The 19,498-nt window shown below is 33.9% G+C and overlaps 1 protein-coding gene across 3 annotated transcripts; it reads right to left on the reverse strand.

Annotated features, from left to right (window-relative positions):
* Window positions 1-1,089: 1,089 nt before the first annotated feature.
* Window positions 1,090-19,357, reverse strand: LOC129285008 (rust resistance kinase Lr10-like). Of its 3 annotated transcripts, none has more exons than XM_054920545.1 (5): window positions 19,017-19,357; window positions 18,211-18,279; window positions 3,286-4,207; window positions 2,942-2,968; window positions 1,090-2,262 (listed from the first exon to the last, which is right to left on the reverse strand). In XM_054920545.1, exons 3-5 carry the CDS (start codon window positions 3,335-3,337, stop codon window positions 1,238-1,240), a joined length of 1,104 nt encoding a protein of 367 aa, XP_054776520.1. In that variant the 5' UTR covers window positions 3,338-4,207; window positions 18,211-18,279; window positions 19,017-19,357; the 3' UTR covers window positions 1,090-1,237. The 3 variants fall into 3 exon arrangements, with proteins under 3 accessions (XP_054776520.1, XP_054776518.1, XP_054776519.1); XM_054920543.1 differs by having other exon boundaries at window positions 3,271-4,207; XM_054920544.1 differs by lacking the exon at window positions 18,211-18,279 and having other exon boundaries at window positions 3,271-4,207.
* Window positions 19,358-19,498: the final 141 nt, after the last annotated feature.

Consider the following 19,498-nt stretch of genomic DNA (forward strand, 5'->3'; position numbering starts at 1 on the left):
AGCATTTTACCATTATGCAAAATAATAATGTTTGTGGGTACATTAATTAGACACATCGTAGACACTTGCTTGGATATTCAGAATCTGGCAATTGCTTGGATATTCAGAATCTGGCAATGCAATGAGTTTCATCATAAAAGAAGATTGGCTTTTAGTAATTAAGTTAAATATTTCTATTTTCTAGACACCAAATAATACATGAAATTATTAGCTACCATATTTGTCAAGAATGAGTAAACTTAAAAGTCAATATAAGAAATCTCATATTAAATAAAATTAAACTTAATAACTAATATGCTCTTCAGTCCTTGATATAAAGCAGTTAACAAACTTCACATTTATTAAAAAAACAGGTAGTTATATCCTTGATATGGTAGTTTTTAAAAAATAAATAATTGTGAAATTAGAAAAAATATTAATTATTCTAACTTTGACTTATATTAAAATCTGAATTTTTTCTAAAAAATTGTCTTATATTAAGGCTGCAGGGAGTATATTATAAAATGGAAGAATTCATAAATTTAAATATTGAGGTTTTAAATTAAAAAGAGATGTCTTTATGCTATTATTCACCTATTTATTCATGAGATTCTGGGTGTGATGTATACATTTTTTTTTTCCCGGTTACTTTTCGTCTAGAATTTCAATACATGTTAAGATTCACTACATGTTAGGCATGACCAAATGACAATAATCATGCCAAATGATCAAAATACTAAAGAAGCATTGAATACACACTAGCTATTTTACTATTATTGATGATTTACCACAACATGCTTTCTAGGAATCCCTTTCCCATGGATCACTACTAATTAATCAATCCTAGGAGGAGTTTCCACGCAAAGGATAGAAAATAAATCGTATTATGAAATTTGGAGTTTATTAGTTATATCTTCCGTAACACTTTTTTTTGGGGGGAGGGGGGGAGACCTATTAGATTAATTATATTAACGTGAGCGTTATATACTTAAACTATAAATTAGAATTATGCCAAACAATCCAAATTGTTTTCAAAATCCATAACTACAGAGAAATCTTACTGGATGACTATGTTATTCTTCTAAAAGCCTATAGTCCGGTGAATCAAAATGCCAAGAAAACATTGAACATGCAAACAATTATAGCAGTTTTACATGTTTATTGCAAATAATAACTCTTTCTAAACTCAAATTGTCATGAGAATTGTATCCTCTTTCATAACCCTTCTTGCCAATCAAGTTACAAAAATTACAAAAATTTAGGGTGGTAGAGCTTCTTGGAGTTCAGTTTCTCCTACAAGCATGTCTATCACTTTCTTCATTGAGGGTCGATCACTAGGGTACATCTGTATGCAATGTGAAGCTACAGTAATCATCTTCTTTGCAATTTTCCTTTCCTCATTACTGGAATTACCCTCATCTATTGATTCCTCAAACTGGTCATAGACCCATTTGGCAAAATATGTTTGCCAAGAATGTTCAATGACATTCATGTTCTTTCTTCTCCCTGCCATTTCCATCAGCAACATCCCAAAACTATAAACATCAGCTTTGGGTGATATTCCTCCAATGTTCTTGTACAAAAAATTCAGGCGCCATGTATCCAATGTTCCCCTTGCATTTGTTAGAGATATAATACTATTATCTAATGGATACAATTTTGCCAATCCAAAATCTGAAACTTTTGGATTAAAGTTCTCATCAAGAAGGATATTGTGAGGTTTGATATCAAAGTGTAGAATTTGCATGTCACATCCTTGATGTAAATAGTCAATTCCTCGAGCAATCCCGAGAGAAATATTAAATATTTTCTCAAAGATGATGGACACGTTCCCTTGTTTCTCCGAGAATATGTAATTGTCAAGAGACCCATTAGACATAAACTCATAAACAAGAGCTCGCTTATTTCTTTCAGCACAGAATCCAATCAGCTGCACCACATTGACATGATGAATCCTACCTATAGTGGCAACTTCGCTGATGAAATCTTGTGCATCACTGGCTTTGGACTTTCCCAGTAACTTGACAGCTACATCGCGATTGCTTCGAAGCTTACCTTTATAGACATAACCATAGCCTCCTTCACCTAACTTGTGTTTGAAGCCGTTGGTCATTCTCTTGATCTCTGAGTAAGAGTATTTGATGGGCATCAGGTTACTATTATTTTGGAGGAAGTCCTCAACATTGTCGTCATAAGATTGATGCCTTCTTCTCCATCGACAAATCAAGAATATAAAAGCACAGGGGGCACCCAGTACAAATTTAGCCACAGACCACAAAACCACTGTGCAAAAGATTCGATTGTTAGTGTTAAATCAATTCTTGCCATATGATTAGATTTATATGATCAGATCTGAGTTCAACACAAGGAACCAAGCTAATTTTTTGTTTGTCAAAAGATATATTCTATATATTAAGGCATATGTAGTTCTGATGACTCATTGAAAATTCCAAGTAAACAAAAAATAGGACAGTCATTCGTGCTCAAGGACTGACAAATATTAAAGTTAAGGACCAAAACAAATTGTTGAGTCCTGAATTTTTTGGTAACTAAAATTACATTTCCTCAGCATTAACTTTTAAAATTCTTTAGTCCACGGTATTTAAGAGTTTTTAACCCTATACATCAAGCTTCCTGGGGTTATGGACTGAATATCCTATCACAATTGAACAGATCAGGGAAGTTTAGCAAATTGATAGAATTGTTGATGGAAAGGTAAAGTTACAAATTTGTCCATTTAAATTCGACAAGTTCTCCATATATCCAAGTCCACAAAAGGAGTCGTCAGTTCTAAATTCACTAAGTAGAGAATAAAAGAATTTCATGGATGCACATATTTCTATTTGTTTATAGCTATAGGTGTTGGAATCACACTAATAAGTATAAGAAATTAATAAAGCACCAACAATGAAATTGAAGGGCTAAAAAATTTTCGAACAAGGAGAAACTTTGCTTCGCTCACCTGTATAAACAGCGCCACTAGTCAAATCTGCGTTGTCAAAATTCAAAACATAAAGAAGTTTCTGTTAGATTCCTATCAGGATAATCTTTTTATTTTTATTTTTGGCGTAATATTTCTTTTATTTTATTTTATTTTATTTGCTTTTAGAAGAAAAGTACCACCCAAAGCCCTCCTGGCCTAGCGGCAGCCAAGTCACCCTGAGATAAGAGAGGCAGCAGGTTCGAACTGGTGGTGTGTATGGGGGAGCTTTCCTTTGGGAAAGTGTGGTGTCTGAGTGAAAAAAGGGGGGGGGGGGGGGGCTTGGAAAGGAGAAAAAAAAAAAGGGTTACCGTGATCGTGATTACTTTCAAGCACTTGAGGAAGAGGATCTAAATCATAAAAACGACAAAGAACCATTTTTTTGCTTTGTCAAACCGACAGTACTTGGATTTCCTTCCTTCGAACTCTCCACAACGATTTGGTCGCCATTTGATCTCAATCCCTTTAACCTCTTGGCTCTGAACTTGTGGATATGAACAATTCTCATTGCATGTCATCGGTCCCCAAGGCATCACCTTCACCGTAAAATCTATCTTGCACGACTCTTCCACATCAGATATTCTGTTTTGACCATACCCTGACAGCACATAAGAATAATGCGTTTTTGGCTCTTCACTTGTACAAGGCGCCACAATATCAGTATACAGATGAGAGAGATCTGGGTTTTCGCAGCTGAGAAACACTAATTCTCCCATATGATAATGGTAACCTTTGTGGTGTATCTGTCTTTTCTTGGTTGGGAAAACGTGGCTGGATTTGTCATATGTGAGAGAATGACGAGTGATTGCATAGCAGTTGTCGTCGTCAACTTCACCGGTGATGGATTGGAGGGTGGTGGAGTTAATGGCATGAATGGTCTGCACTAAGTGCCTCCCATAGTTTAAATACAACACACTTTTGTTGTTCTCACAGACTAGCTCGTAAGTCGGATCGTTGCAGAGGCTGTTGCTATAGAATGTATCTGTAGAATCATTGAATACAAGTCCACATGAATCAGTATATAGATCGCTTAAGTAATAAGACGGTCCTCCAAGAAGACAATATAGGAAAACTAGACCAAGGGCAAGGAAGATGATTATGGTTGCGTATATCATTGTGAAGTATCAGAAAGGTAGAAGCAAGTCTGCAAACCGAGGTGATGGTTCTCAAAGTCGGTACTGAATAAATTTATGAAACCTCCTTGAGTCTCTCAGTTTGTTTGAAGCTTCACCACCTAGAGATCCATGCCTACAACATCAAGTAATCAAATAATTAGTACTCCTTCCATTATTTGTAGGAGAAAAAAATGTATTACATAGTTTAAGAAAATCAGTTAATTATATTAATTATTGTGTTTGAAAATAAAAAAATTAGACTAAAATACCCTTTATTAATTATGTTAATTAAGTCTTCATTAATTATTTTTTATGACTGTAGATGATGAAATTATGAGGGTAATTTAGAACATTTGTAATAAATACTTATTGAAAAATATAATTTTGCTTATATAAAAAAACAAACTACTCACATTTGTTTACTAGAATAAAATGAAATGGAATAGAATGAAATGGATTGAAAAATAAAGATAAAAATAAGATGATCAAAGGGGATAGGTGGGTATATTTATAAAGAGGAAGAGTAATTTATTTCATAAGGTTGGGAATCTTGATTCATGAAATTTTTGAAGATTGTAATAATTCTCGCATATATTAATGAATTTTATAATGCTTATCATAGGAGAAGGATGATTTAATTCATTTTTATCTTGATTTTTTTAATCCATACCATTTTATTTTATTTTAATAAACAAACGTGACTTAAAAGTAATAGTTTCTTTTATAAATAAAAAAGGTGAGAGTATATTGACCCTCCCCCAACCTTTTCAGGTCTTCATGATAATTTCTTGGAAAATACTCCTAGAAGTTTCTTGGAAAAGAGAGGCATAAAAAAACGACCTCACTTCACAAAATTACAAATATTGACTGACGGTTTGCGAATAAATATATAATCGAAGAGTAATACCACACGTCTCTAAGAAATTAGCGAGAAATTCACGCACCAGTTTTCTAAAACACTCCTTCCCCTCTTCGCACAAAATTACAAATATTGACTGACGGTTTGTGAATAAGCATATAATCGAAGAAGTAATACCACATGTCTCTAAGAAATTAGCGAGAAATTCACCTACCAATTCCCTGAAACATTCCTTCCCCTCTTTGTTATAAGTTTAAAAAAATTCTAATTTTGCCTCTATTTTGGATGGAGAAACACAAAATTCGAGAAATCATATAAAAACGCTAAATTAGAATTAAAATATCCTTTTTAATAATTTAAAATAGAGGTATATAATATTAGAAAATGTTAATTAATAACTCTCTTTGTGATTATATTAAAGGCCAAGAAATCTTTCTAGAAGGAAATATATAATAGGGATGTCAGAGGGAGTATACTCCCTAGAGTTAATTATAGAAAAAAGTTAACTAATTTTATGGTTTTCAAAGTGGTAGATAATATACCTTAAACTTATAAAAAAAAGTCTGACTTTCAAATTTTGTCTTAATTGAAATTAATATCTCTAATAAAATGTTATATAAAAATCAAAAGCATGCTAACAATTTGACGCAATTAAGCAGGAGTGTGGTTAAAAAAAAAATTGACTACAATATTTTTGGTCCTATTTACAGTCAAGTATAGCTTTAAAACCTTATCCTATTTATTAAAAAAAGTTATCCTATATATAATTAGGATTGCGAAGAGTAAATGATAAATAAAGTGAGAGAGATAGGGAGACAAAGACAGGCTCAATACTATCATTCTACTTATGAGACTTCACTCACACATGTCCCTTGAGAATCGATAATTAAAGGAATCGATAATTGAGTTGAGTCAATTCCTTGCACCAACCCATCCCCGTCACCCATTAATGAATGGCACAAGAATTTTCAACGTAAATGGAAATAATAATGATAATATGAGGATTTGATAAAAATATAATATAAATTGACTAAAAAGTTAAAAACAAATAAATAGAATTTACATAATTCAACAAATATTAAATATAAGAAAACTACATTTACAACTGTTTCTATTTATTTACCATTAAATATATTAAAATGAAAAATAATTATACTGCTATAATTTTTTTAGCTAGATTATATTATTATATATTGATAAAAAATGGATTTGACGTACAATAGACAATAGTTAGGATGGAACCATAAGAAGAGGAAAATAAAAAAAGCCAAATCATTGACTTCTAGTCAATCGCAATTGATGTGCTTTAATATCATTAAATTCATTGTTGAGGACAAATTTTCAACAAAGTGATGCCCACGAAGTTTCCCGGAAAAGAGAGACGTTAATTAGAGCAAACCAGTATATTGGCAAGATTCTAAACATTAAACAAGACAGTATTTTATGATTATGCAAAAAATAAATAAATAAATAAATAATGTTTGTGGGTCAAATTAGTAGACACTTGCTTTAGATATTCAGAATTTGGCACGTACGATCTCATCAACCATTCCAACCCCACCAATCAATGCAATGAATTTCATACTAGAAGAAGATGAGTTCGTAGCAATTAAGTTAAATATTTCAATTTTTTAGACGCCAAATAATATATGAAATTACTAGCTACGACATTTATCAAAGAATGAGTGGACTTAAAAGTCAATAAGAAATCTTATATTAAATAAAATAAATTTTAATAATTAATATTCTTTTTCATCCTTCATACAAAGCAATTAACAAACTTCATACTTATTAAAAAAAATGGCAGTTATATTCTTAATATGGTAGCTTTTCAAAAATAAATAAGGGTAAAATTAGAAAAATATTAATTACTGTAACTTTAACTTATATTTAAAAACAAAAAAAAATTAAAATTTTTCTTATATTAAGGACCGCAAGGAGTATACAATAAAATGGAAGAATTTATAAATTTCAATATTGAGGTTTTAAATAAGATAACAAGGTATTTTCCACTACTATTTGCCGATTTATTCTTGAGATTCTAAGTGTAATGTATACTTTTTTTTTTTTGGCTACTTTTTGTCTTGAATTTGATATACATGTGAGGATTCATGACATGTTAAGCATGACCCAAATGGCAATAATCATGGTAAATGATCAAAATACTAGAGAAGCATTGACTACACAAAAGCTATTTTACTATTATTAATGATTTACAACAACATTCTTTCTTGGAATCCCTTTTCAATTGATAGAAGGATCCCATCAACCATTCCAGCACTACCAATTAATCAAGGGAGAGTGATAGAAAGATCCTAAAAGGACCAATTAATTCAAGTTCAGTTCCAAGTATCAAATTTTAAAAATTTAATTTGCAATTTAATCTCTCAATTTTATAACTCTATTATGATGAATTTGCAACTTGTATCCGAAATTTTAATAGAAAAAATAAATTTTTTTATATTTCAACCATGTTAAAATTTAAAAAATATGTTGCAAATTCATCACAATATAGTTGCAAAATTGATAGACTGAGTTGCAAGTTTTTGTAGTTTAGCACTTGGACTTAAATTAATCAATCCTTTTGGGACAGCTTTGTCATTCTCCCATTAATCAATCCATGTAGGAGTTTCCATGCAAAGGATATAAAATAAATCGTAGTATGAAATATAATATGGAGCTCAGTTCTATCTTTTGTAACTCCTTGTTTTTGGAAGACCTATTGGATTAATTATATCAACATATACATGAACTATCAATTAGAATTATGTCATCAAACAATGCAATTGATTTTCAAATCCATAACTAGTGAGAAATCTTACTGGATGTCTATGTTATTCTTCTAAAAGCCTATAGTACAGTAAATCAAAATGCTAAGAAAGCATTGAACATGCTAACAATTATACTAGTTTTACAAGTTTGTAGTTTATTGCAAATAACTAATTGTGAACTCAATTGTCATGAGTACTAACATCCTCTTTCATAACCTTAAGGGATGTCATACAAGATATATACAGATCTGGATTGAGGCTGATTGGCCGTCCTATATTCTCTAAGCCATACCCTGAACATAGACTAACCCTTATCCTTAGGGCTATAGAATCCCAAATTTCACTTTGTTATTAGGAGATGCACATAGTCAACATTCAAACATATTGGTAGATTTACCATCCAATGTGGAGAAATTGTCAATTGTGACAACTTCGCCAACTTGAAAATGAGATTATTTCTAAACTCCCTCACAGGTCCATTATTCACTTAGTACACTTCGTTGCCTCGTAACTCGGTGCTCAGTTGGCTTGAAATGGAACACAAATTCCACATGCAGTTCTATAAGGCAAAACCTAAAGTAAGTATTGCAAAGCTCTGTAAACTTACTCAACAGGACAAAGAGGCAGCAAATCAATATCTTGTAAGGTTTAAAAGACTAAGGAGCAAGTGTAATGTACTGCTTCCAAAGGCTAAATTTGTCAAACTGGCCTAGGCATGACTTGATATAGAGCTAAGAAAAAAGTTTCAAGGGATAGAGTTTAGAAACTTTTATAAACTCGCAATCAAGGTTTGTGAATATGAGGAATTATTGAAGGAAAAAGATCACCATCGATGGATGAACACGAGCACATACTTTAGTGAGCTTGATGTGACTGTAGCAGAACTAAAAAACATAAGGGACTATACTTTCCAAGCCTTAGTAAGGAAGGCTGTTGAAACCTTGAAAAAACCTAATGCAGTACAGCACACATTTAATACCTCAAAGATTGAAAAAATATTTGATTTCTTACTCAAAGAAAAGTTCATCTTATTACCTGTGGATCATAAAATTCCTTCTAAAGAAGAACGCAAAGGAAAGGAATACTATAAATATTGCCATTCATGAAGCCACAGTACTAATATATGTTGGGCATTTAAGAATGTCATGTAGGACTGGATAAATAAAGGTGTGCTAAAATTTCCAAGAAAAGAAGAATCTATGGTAGTAGACACGGACCTATTCCCGCCATTTGCCATTGTCAATATGGTAGAGATAGACTTCAATAAAAAAACCAAAAAAATATAATTGTAGGAGAAGAAAATAAGGGAATGAACAGCCTTGGAATGTTTAGATCAAAGATAAAATGAGGCAAAAAATGATCGTAGGTGAAGAAAACAAAGGAATCAATTGCCTTGGAACATTTGGATCAAAGATAAAACAAGACCAAAAAAAATGAAAACAATATGGGACCACCTAAGAGAACTTTCAGGCAAGTCAAATCGCGATGACAAGTGTATAGTCCTACTTGACACAACAAAGCCATATAAAGATAGACCTTGAAGCTAAGATGTAGGCCTGAAAAGGCAGCTTATGAAGAGCACACAAAAAATCTAAGTAGTTTAGGACCGTTTAGGAGAGCCATCAAGTAAATTTGATTATTTTGTAAAAAAACTTAGCCCCACCTGAAGCAAGGGAACCTTTCATGCGAAAACCCTTAGGTTGGGATGTAGGTCTCGATGGATAACCCATAGTGGAGCCAACAGCAAAAATCACTCAAAAGCTCTCTTCAACACTAAAGCCCGTAAGGAATAAAAACAAGTTTGTCACTTTGCCTAGCAATGTGCTACCCTTACAATGAAGGGTCATAAGATACCTAAAATTATTGGGTGTTTTGACACTACTCAAAAAAGACACCTTTAATGCAAGTAGGTTGTGCAAAGATACCTCGAGCAATAAAAGACAAACTCTTAAGAAACTATTGACGGGCAAGAATCAAGTAAATTTAGAAGAAGGTCAACAGAGGACCAAGATGATAAAGAAGAAAGCAAGAATAAAAGCTAGCAAATTAAGGATATTCACATAGGAGAGATACCCCTGAACCTCTATTGTGTGGTTTCTTTGATGCTTCCTTTACGGTTTAACAGAACCACAAGAAATAGGGCCTAAGACAATCTTTTGAGTGATTAGGACAAAGTAAGGATCACTAAGACAAAGCAAACGAGCCCATACTAACATTGTCCTATGGAGTCGAGGGAAGATGAAGAGCCTAAACCATCTGGAGTGTAGGGAAAGGTGTAAATAGAAAAAAACTAAGTCAAAACCCGTGTGCCAAATTACATTACAAGCTATGGAAAGGAAGCCACAACAAGCTATTCTAGAAAAACCCAATCTTAAGATGACTCAATACTTAAAAAGCTTTTTTATATTAAGGCTCACTTTGACAGAAAAGCCCATGACAAGAGTATTAGTGGATAATGGCTCGACGACGATTCCAGCCTGTGTAATGCTCAAAATGGGATGAGAAGAATAAGATTTAATGCCAATAGAGGTATCCATGGTAGGATTCACAGGGACCTCCTTGAAGGATCTAAGGGTACTACTATTACAATGGTCCATGGGGCTTACCATTTGAGGCAAGAAATGCAATGGATGGTGCATAAACATGAATATTATTGGCCATCAATATTTAAAGATTGCATTGAATACACTAAAAGGAGTAGGAAGTACTAAACTCAGGGGCCAACACAAGTATACCATCATCAAACATAAATCCCATCATTAAATCATGACCCTTCAGAGGCTAGGCCATGGACATAATAGAGAAAATTTATCCAACCTCTTCCAAAGGCCACTCTTTTATCTTAGTAGCCATAGATTATTTTACAAAGTGGGTAAAGGTCGTCCTTATGAAAAAAGTCAAGCAAGATGATGTAATTAGTTTCGTACGTGAAAAAATTGTATTTTATTTTAGGATTCTTCAAACGATCACAATAGATCAAGGGACTATGTTCACTGAAAGTAGCTTCAAGGCTTTTGTTGAGAGAGTGGGATTAAATTATTTAACATCTTTACCACATTATCCTCAAGCAAATAGACAAGCTAAGGCTTTCAATAAATTGATCATAGGAATTCTAACGAAAATGATTGAGAAGAAAACCTTAGGGAATTGCATGAAAGACTTCCTAAAAACATTATGGGCTTACAGAACTTTAGAGAGAGAAGCCACTAGCACAAGCCAGTATGTCCTAACATATAAACACAAGGTCATGCTACCAATGAAAGTAGTTGTCCCTTCATTACATGTTGTTAACAGCCTAGTAATATCCTCAGGGGAATACAATGAAGTCATGATTAATGGCATAATTCAATTAGATGAAATTTGTTTACAAGTGTTGGATAAAAGGAAGAGGTTTTGAAAATACATAATAAAAGGATAAAAAAGAAGCAATTTTAGACAAGCAAACTTGAGTGGAAGTTTATTTTATCACCTGGTACCAACAACTGGACACTTGGTAAATTTTCACTTAATTGTAAAAGACAATTCAAAGTTAACGAAGTACTTAAAGGAAATGCATATTGGTTATCTAGCCTTGACAAGATTCAACACAGACGGGCCATAAAAAAATACTTAAAAAATATTGGTCATCACAAGAGTAATTGTAAGGGCTCAAGGCCTATAGTGGCCTTAAGAAAATAAGATAAGTATAAAGGACCCGAGGCCTAAAGCAGCCTTAAGGTACATAAGGGAACAATAACTCTAAATAAACATATGTATATATATAAAAGTTTTGATACAAAAGGCCAATATAAATCACTCCAAAATTTAAGCTTGAATGGTCTCCCATACCTCTAGAGCTGCATCTAGTCCAGCAGTCAAATCGATACTGCCCCAAGGCCGTATTTAACTCAGTTACAAAATGAAGCTTTTCTTCAGATTTGGCCCATAACTCCTGCAACTCCTTAATAGCAGCCTCAAGCTTAAACTCTGTGGTACCCTCTTCGGCCTAGGCTAATTCCTTCACAACAACTATGAATTGCTACCACAGATCAGCTACCTTAATTCGTAGAGAGTTAAGATGGGTTACTTGAAGAGTAATCTCCATACCTCGATTATTAGTAGTGGTCACCCAAGCCATAGCTTTGCTATACTCATCTCTGACAAACCAGTACTTTAAAAGGTAGTTTGACAGGGATGATATCTACACAAAGCACCGGTTGATTATACCATAGTAGGTCAGGAGCTGGCGATAAAGAAGCTCTACCTCAGGTAATGAAACTGCTTTCTCTATGACTGAAATAGCCCAGAGTAGTTCTTTATAGCCTTACTCTGGAAGCAACAAGGGATTTCGACTAAGGTAGAACTAGATGACCTTCTAAGCATCCCAAACGACCTCCTTATAAAAAATATAGAGATGGGCTAAAAGACTGTCAGTGGGGGCTATCATTATCAAGATCGGTACTTGAAGAAACACATATAATTAGCCAATAAAATGACAAAACACTAATAAGAAATAAACCAAGAGCAAAAACATCCCTGATTCGAGTCCACCAGTCTTGCCTTTATTTGCTAAGTAAAGGATGAGCGCAAGATATACAGCCTTGTTAACCTGGGCCTTAAGGGTAGCTGGCTCAGACTCATTAGAGCCAGAGGTTAAGGGGACTAGCTCTTTGATAGGAGGATCAATACTTGCTATGCTAATGTCACCAAGCATGAGTTGCTTTAATACAGGTTTATCAAAATTTAATTTCTCGATAGCTATCGCTCTGGGGTCGTAATGAAAACAACTATTTGAGACTCCACTTGACTCCCTTGAGTCTCTACCCCACTGGTTTGAGGAGGGTATGGTCTGCTGTCCTCTAATTCATTTGATAAAATCATCTAGCATGAGCATTTTTGTTAAATGCCCTTCCTTTTGGCACTAGCCTTGGCAAAAAGAAGTAAAGGAGAAGGCTGATGGGGACCGATAAAGGGGATGGCATCCTCCTCCTTCTCTTTGGCTCATCCCACTAGTCCAATATAACTAAAGAGGACGAGGACCATTTCCTTTTTGTAACTTTCTCCTCCTTAACAGCATTGCCCGAGGGTTGGCTTATCTTGAGCTTTAAGTTCTTCAAGACTAAGACTCACGAGGAAGCCTCATTGTCTTTCTCAATTTCTCTGACCATGGTCTCAAGTGAGGGGGCTGTCTTGGTCTTAAAACAAAAGGGAGCATCAATGTTACCCCTAAAAAATGTTACCAATGTAGGAGATTGTGCCCAATTCCAGTTTACTTTAGAACAAAAAAGCAATGCAAAAGAAAGAGTGCACAAATATGAAAACAAAACTTACTGATATGAGTCTTTACAATACACCCAAACCTCTGGGGCTATCACTTATTGAAGTGGAGGCAAGCATCCCAATCCACTATTTACACCTTGATTGCATCTAGGTAATGTGTAGAATAGCCACCTAGGCGATAGCATCTTTATCTAGCAACTCCATGTGGACTCGAGGAGGTGGACCATGTGGGATACACTGGCAAAGCCTAAATTAGCTTACTACCAGTTGAAGATGATAAGACTCTACAAAAACCTTAAAAGTTTTAAAGGAAGAACTAGTGTAAGAAAGCCATATCTTCCTACGTGTGGTAGCCAAGAGGAAGATCTTGTCTCTCAACAGAGAAGTGAGTTTATTTTTCTTCTCCACCATAAACCTATACTAGGTGGGAAGGTGATGATCCAAAATGTTAAAGGCCTTTAGGGTCCGTCGTAAGGACTAATTTTATTGACAGAAGAATTTAAAGAAGTCCATCATCTCATCTAGTATGTACATGCCCAATGGATAGGTAAATAGATAGGGAAAGGTTCTCGGCAAAGCTTTAGAAAATAAGCTGTGGTCTATAACCTCAGAAACTAAACAGGCTATAGAAATTGTTGAAGGGTTTCTTTTGCACGTACTCTCTCATGCCATCATAAAGATAGCAAAGAAACATGGTACCCATAGTCAGTTGATTGCTTTAGAGAAGGGATTGGGTGACCCTTAGATGAAATTGCACGAGCTTTCCTCCTACAGGGGCTAGGACCCACTAACTCAGCAGAATCCAGATAAAAACCAAGTGCTTCATAAGGGTCATGGGCTTATTTGCAGACTTCTCTGAAAATAGCTCCATGATCCGAGTACAAGAACCAGTACCCCTAATCTTAGACTCAAGCTTAGTGGGTAGGGTAACATAAGATTCATGCTTCTCAGGGATATTAAAGAAATTCTCTTCCCTAGTAATCAGCAACCCCAGGAACATGAACATGTCTGAGAGCATGATGGTCATAGGGCTCAAGTTGAAGAAGAAGGCATTGCAGCGGGGAGCCCAAAAGCTCAAAAGAATCTTCAATAAGCTAACAAGAATATCAACATCAACTTGAGAGAGCTAGATTAAGTCATAAAGACCCATTTCTATCCACTATACTTTAAAGGTTGGTCTCAAGTAGTTAACCCATTTGGTCCAAGCATGAGGAGAGTAGGGCCAGCTACAAAGCTTTCAATAGGAAGATTCAATAAAGGGTAATGTCGCTTGGGGCCAATATGAGGTCACGAACTGAGATTAAGGGCTATGGGTTTAGTTGGGTAAGTCCTACTACCTCCGATAAGTCTAAAGCTATAGATAAATATCCCATATCGCTTCGGTTGGACAAGAAAAGCTCTAAGGAGAAGTTTTGAAAAAAAGAGGTAAAATGCAATTAGCATCAATCCTTAAAAAATGAAAGAATTTAACCAAAACAAATATTCTTACCAGAAACTGATGCATAGATGGAATGATAAAACTTCTTGAAAAAAAAAAAGAAAGAAGGAGCATTAGACTGAAAACTCAAACTGAGAATAATGATAGTTTAGGGCAAGATATATACCGTAGTAAGTCCCCTTAAAAGGCTATCAATATTTTTGATTGTGGCCAGAGAGTCAGGGAAGGTCCTAATAGAAAATTAAAGGGAGTAGCATCAGAAGTAGTGGTAGTAGGAGAAGAAGCCATTATTGAACAAGGAAGTGGAAGGAACAAGGAGTAAAAGCTTAAGGATCAAGAAATGGAAGAGAAAATAGGAAGGACTAGCAAAAAGGGTGGAAGAAAAATTTTATATTGTCAAGAAGGCACACAGAAATGAAATAACATTTCGATCTTTTTTCAAACATGCCACGTGGCTTATAGTTATCGGTCACTAGCATGCAGGGGGCATTGTTTCAGTTAAAGCTAAAATATTGTTTACAATAACTATAGCAAAAAAATGGGTTGAGAAGCTAAAGAATCAGGTCTAGTAAGCGATCCAATAACAAGGCCAACCTAGAACATGATGAACAACCTGATTAAGTCAACATAGGTATTTGAATCCCTTAAGATTGGAGCCACTACTTAGACCGTTGCATTACACAAAACCATAACCTCCACGGGCCTCAAATCTCGTAAAATCGTGGCCATTATCCACAAATATCTCAAGGACATAAGCTAATAGTTAAACAACAGTATGCGTTGTGAATAGAAAGATCGTGCCATGAATCTTGTAGGCTATGCCTATTAAAGCCCTGATATTTCACGAATGAGTTCCAAATTTCATAGAAGCAACCGTCTCCACTATACCATTAACAAAGGAGGAGTAGGTCATAGAAAGCAAGGCCGAACAACAACAATTTGGGTAAACTACGGTAAGAGAGCTAAAGACCCTTTGTTATTATTTAAGACTCAGCGTCTTTGACACGCTTAGTATTCTATTGTTTATGAGGAACAGAAGGAATAAACAAGTTTACAAGCCTAAACTAAGTGATTCATTTTGATGTCCTAAACAAGGTTAATCCACGTGGATTGATTCTAGTTTTTGGGGTGGCTGTGAGTCATTCAGCCATTGATAAATAAAAGTGGTCCAAGCAAAAAAAAAAAAGGAAGCCTTTGGTGATTGATGAAATCAATAATGCATGGTTGAATTAGAGTTAATGCCTTTTAGTAACTCAGGACCACCGCCACACGATCACGATATGAGGAATTTTGTTTCATTAAAATGAATACAAAGTAAATCAAAACAATTAACTGAATTCAATTAATGGAACTCAAAAATATTATATATAAATCAACTAATTTCAATTTGGTTTCTTGTTAAAGATAAAGTGTTTCTATGTAATATTATTTAAGGACAATCTATCTGGCACTTGCGTTATTTAATTACACCCACAATGGACAATCTATTTGGCACTTGCGTTATTTAATTACACCCACAATGGATTTATAATCTTTAGAGAAAATGAAGACATACAAATCCATATAGAAGGAGACGAGGACACTAAAATTGCAAGAAAGCTACCAATTATTAGACTTTAATTTGGTGCATTCAATGGCATCTAGCAAATCATCCAACCATGAAGAATGTGGTTGATATGTTGGAAGGAGATGATGAAGAGCTAATTTTGCCCCCTAATCCTTTTGGGTCTACGCATGCAACCAGAACAAGAGTTGTTAATGGAGCAAGGAGATTGAAACCAAAGTTATCTACCATTTTCTGACATGGAGTGAAGTTGAGATGATTAATATCTACTTTTAACTAGTTGTGTATTGTTTTTCTTACATTGCTGTATAATGAGCTGGGCTAAGTGTAAGTCTTGAGTTTAGATTTGTTGCTAGTCTTTAGCTCCTTGTTGATACAAGGTTCAAAATATGATCACACCCAGTTAGCCATGGAAAAAATTCTACAGGGTTATAAATAAGAATAAATTATCCTATGTTGTTCCCAGTTTGAAAACATTTTTATATGAATATGATCAAACCATATGCATACATGTGAATGGCTTCTCTATTCTGATGCTTAGAAGATTAAGATTCAGACTTGAAGCCTTCAAGAACAAAATGATAAATAAGTATACAGATTTAAAAATAAATAAAAATACTCATAGCGCGTTATGAGATCCCTTTCTAGGTTATACAAAATGAAAATAAAAAGATAAATCATTGACTCTTAGACAACCACAATTGATGAAATTTATCTCTACCAACTTCAATATTGATAACATTTTCACAAGGGATAAGGAAAAATTATTTTTTGAAGTTTCTAGGAAGGTTTTGTCACACCTCAAAAATTAGATATGATCATCACAGGATACATGCATAAACATACATTTCTTAAGCCTTTATCAAGGAAAATTCTAATTTAATATCTTAATGTGTTTGAAATAGAATTAGAAATCATTGCAATACTTTCTTTCAATCAAAACAGTCCCAACCTATCTATAGAAATTTCAATAAAACCACCTTATAAAAAAGTCCTTCCAAAATTTCCACAACCATCATTTACAGAACCAAATTAATAATACTGAACTCTACTCTTTCATAACAAACAAACAATATAATTTACAATTTAACATTCTATCTACAATTATTTTGGAGCACATGAAGCATATTATAAAAATAATACATAAACTCACATTTAAATCAAAAGTTAAGATTTGTCCAAAGAAATTCATCTAGTTCACTGATAAATTCTCTCAATGATCAATAAGAGATCCTAAGTGCTGATATTATCTGAGGCCAAAATATTTTTCAATAAATAATGTTCCAATTTAAAATTAAAGAAAATAAAGAGAAAATGTACTAATATGAAAATCAAGAATTTAATAGGAATATCTATTTGAAAACAAATTAGAAACTCATACCTCAAATCACATGATTCCATGTAAATATGTGAATCATGTATTTATGAATCTAAATAATGATGACATAGCATTAGAATCTCATTTTAATACTACAATATATATTTTAGACAATTATTAAATATGAAACTCTTTACAAAATCTATATGTGAAGAAATACAACTCATTTAACTAATATCATTTTAAACAAACTATAAGTTTCAAAACTCAAATGTTTAGTAGGACTTAACCAGAACAATTAACGAGCGTGGATACAAAGTCCATGAGGGTAAATAACCAATAAGCATAGACATGCAGTTAGAAGTCACGAGATAATCAAGCGCATCTAGAAGCCATGAAACAAATGTAGGTAGAAGCCTATGAAACAAGCGCAGGCTAGAAACTCATGAAACAATCATGAATATGATGCTAACGAATATCTATTCCTTCATTTTACGTGCGTTAGCCTGTGCATGAGGCTAACATCTCTTACAAACACATTGTTAGCTAAATGTACTATGGCACGTTAAGAGCTAACAAGACTGCTATTAGCAACTAATGTTTTGTATTCAGTCCCACCAAAAGATTTTCAAACATGCATGGAATTCAATTATTGATGGAACACCATATCATTTTTTTTTAATATTGACATTCATCAAAAGAATATTATTAATCATGAATTTTTTTTCGACACAAGTTCTCATGCTTGGGTATTTGTAATTAGGACATTGAAAAATAAACAAAATCTTTGTTTTAAACCAACCTTTAACTATCAATAATACAATAAAAATCATAACATCATGTGTGTGTATGAAAATATGCTTAATCAATATTTTTGGCAAAAAAATGAATTTTAATTAATAAGTTATTGGGACGATATTCACTTACTTGTCGGTTTCCCAAATCTAAAGATTGTGTTCTTTCAACTCCTATCAAGTTTCACATCTTTCCAACACCCTATAAGACATAATAGGATTTCAATAGATGTTCGACACTAACACAATCATAATGAATTTAGATAACTCAAAATTTTTCCAAACACCATCATTTACATCCCAAAGTTCCTCTATAATACTTTAGTCATAGGTAATTATTTAATCAAGAGTGTTTGTGTACACACCATCCTTAATCACTCTATTAATCTATAATTCTTCCATTATTCATTTTACCGAACATCTTAAGTGCATTCCAAAATTAAGTCATAAAACAATATCATGATTCATATATTCTGTCAAGAAATCAATTACTTTCACAGATAAATATCATTTAAGCCACTATATTTCTTATGAGATTTAATGAAATTTCTAAAAAAATATATAATCAAGCAAAACTGTTCCTAGCAGGCCTTTTATCGAACATATTGCAAGCGTTAAGCCTTAATCTAATACCAAACTTTTTCCTCTTCAATTACAATTTCAAAATAAACAAATGAATGAATGAATGAATTTTCTATATCAATCTTTGAATTAATCGGTTCCCAAATTCTATCCCTTCAACAAAATTATTATTATTATTTTACTCAAATAAAACCAAATCAGCAATCCTCATCTTGCATTTAAGACTAAAATTTTCAGTTTGAATCCATTTCCCCTCCCCATTCAACGCACACAACAGCACAAGGGGAAAAGATTAAAACTTTAATCATTACACCACATGCACACGCGCAAATCAACAAGGAGAAGGAAGCTCCTCACCTCAATCAGCAACGTCTAAAAGGAAGAGGAAGACGAAAGTGCAGATCAATGAATACGGAGAAAGAAGGGGAAGAGAGACCGACACACTTGGAGCAAGAAATACGATGGAGGAGAGAACCAGCAGCAGCACTCACAGCAACGCACAAACAGAGAAGAAATAGGGGAGGAAGAACGATCGAAATCTCAACGCACCTACACGATTGTTCACACGGAGGAGGACGAAGAATCTCTTTCCACCCACACTGAAACCGTTGAACCAGATCGGAAAAAAAATTGGGGGAGAGAAGGACGATGGGTTTAGTTTTTGCTCTCCCTTCGTTCCGGAACGTTCGGCAATGGGAATGGAAAATAGTGAGAACGAAAAATCTGAATCTGATAGTGTGTGCTTGTCTGTTTGTTGGTTTTTTTTCAGGGGCATTTCAGTAATTTTAAGAAACTGAAGCAAAATGAAATTTCTTCCGCTGCAAGATTCGAACTCCATA

This window comes from Prosopis cineraria, unplaced genomic scaffold, assembly GCF_029017545.1.
Source record: "Prosopis cineraria cultivar Desert tree isolate PC_DT_omini unplaced genomic scaffold, ASM2901754v1 PC11, whole genome shotgun sequence".
Classification (NCBI taxonomy): domain Eukaryota; kingdom Viridiplantae; phylum Streptophyta; class Magnoliopsida; order Fabales; family Fabaceae; genus Prosopis; species Prosopis cineraria.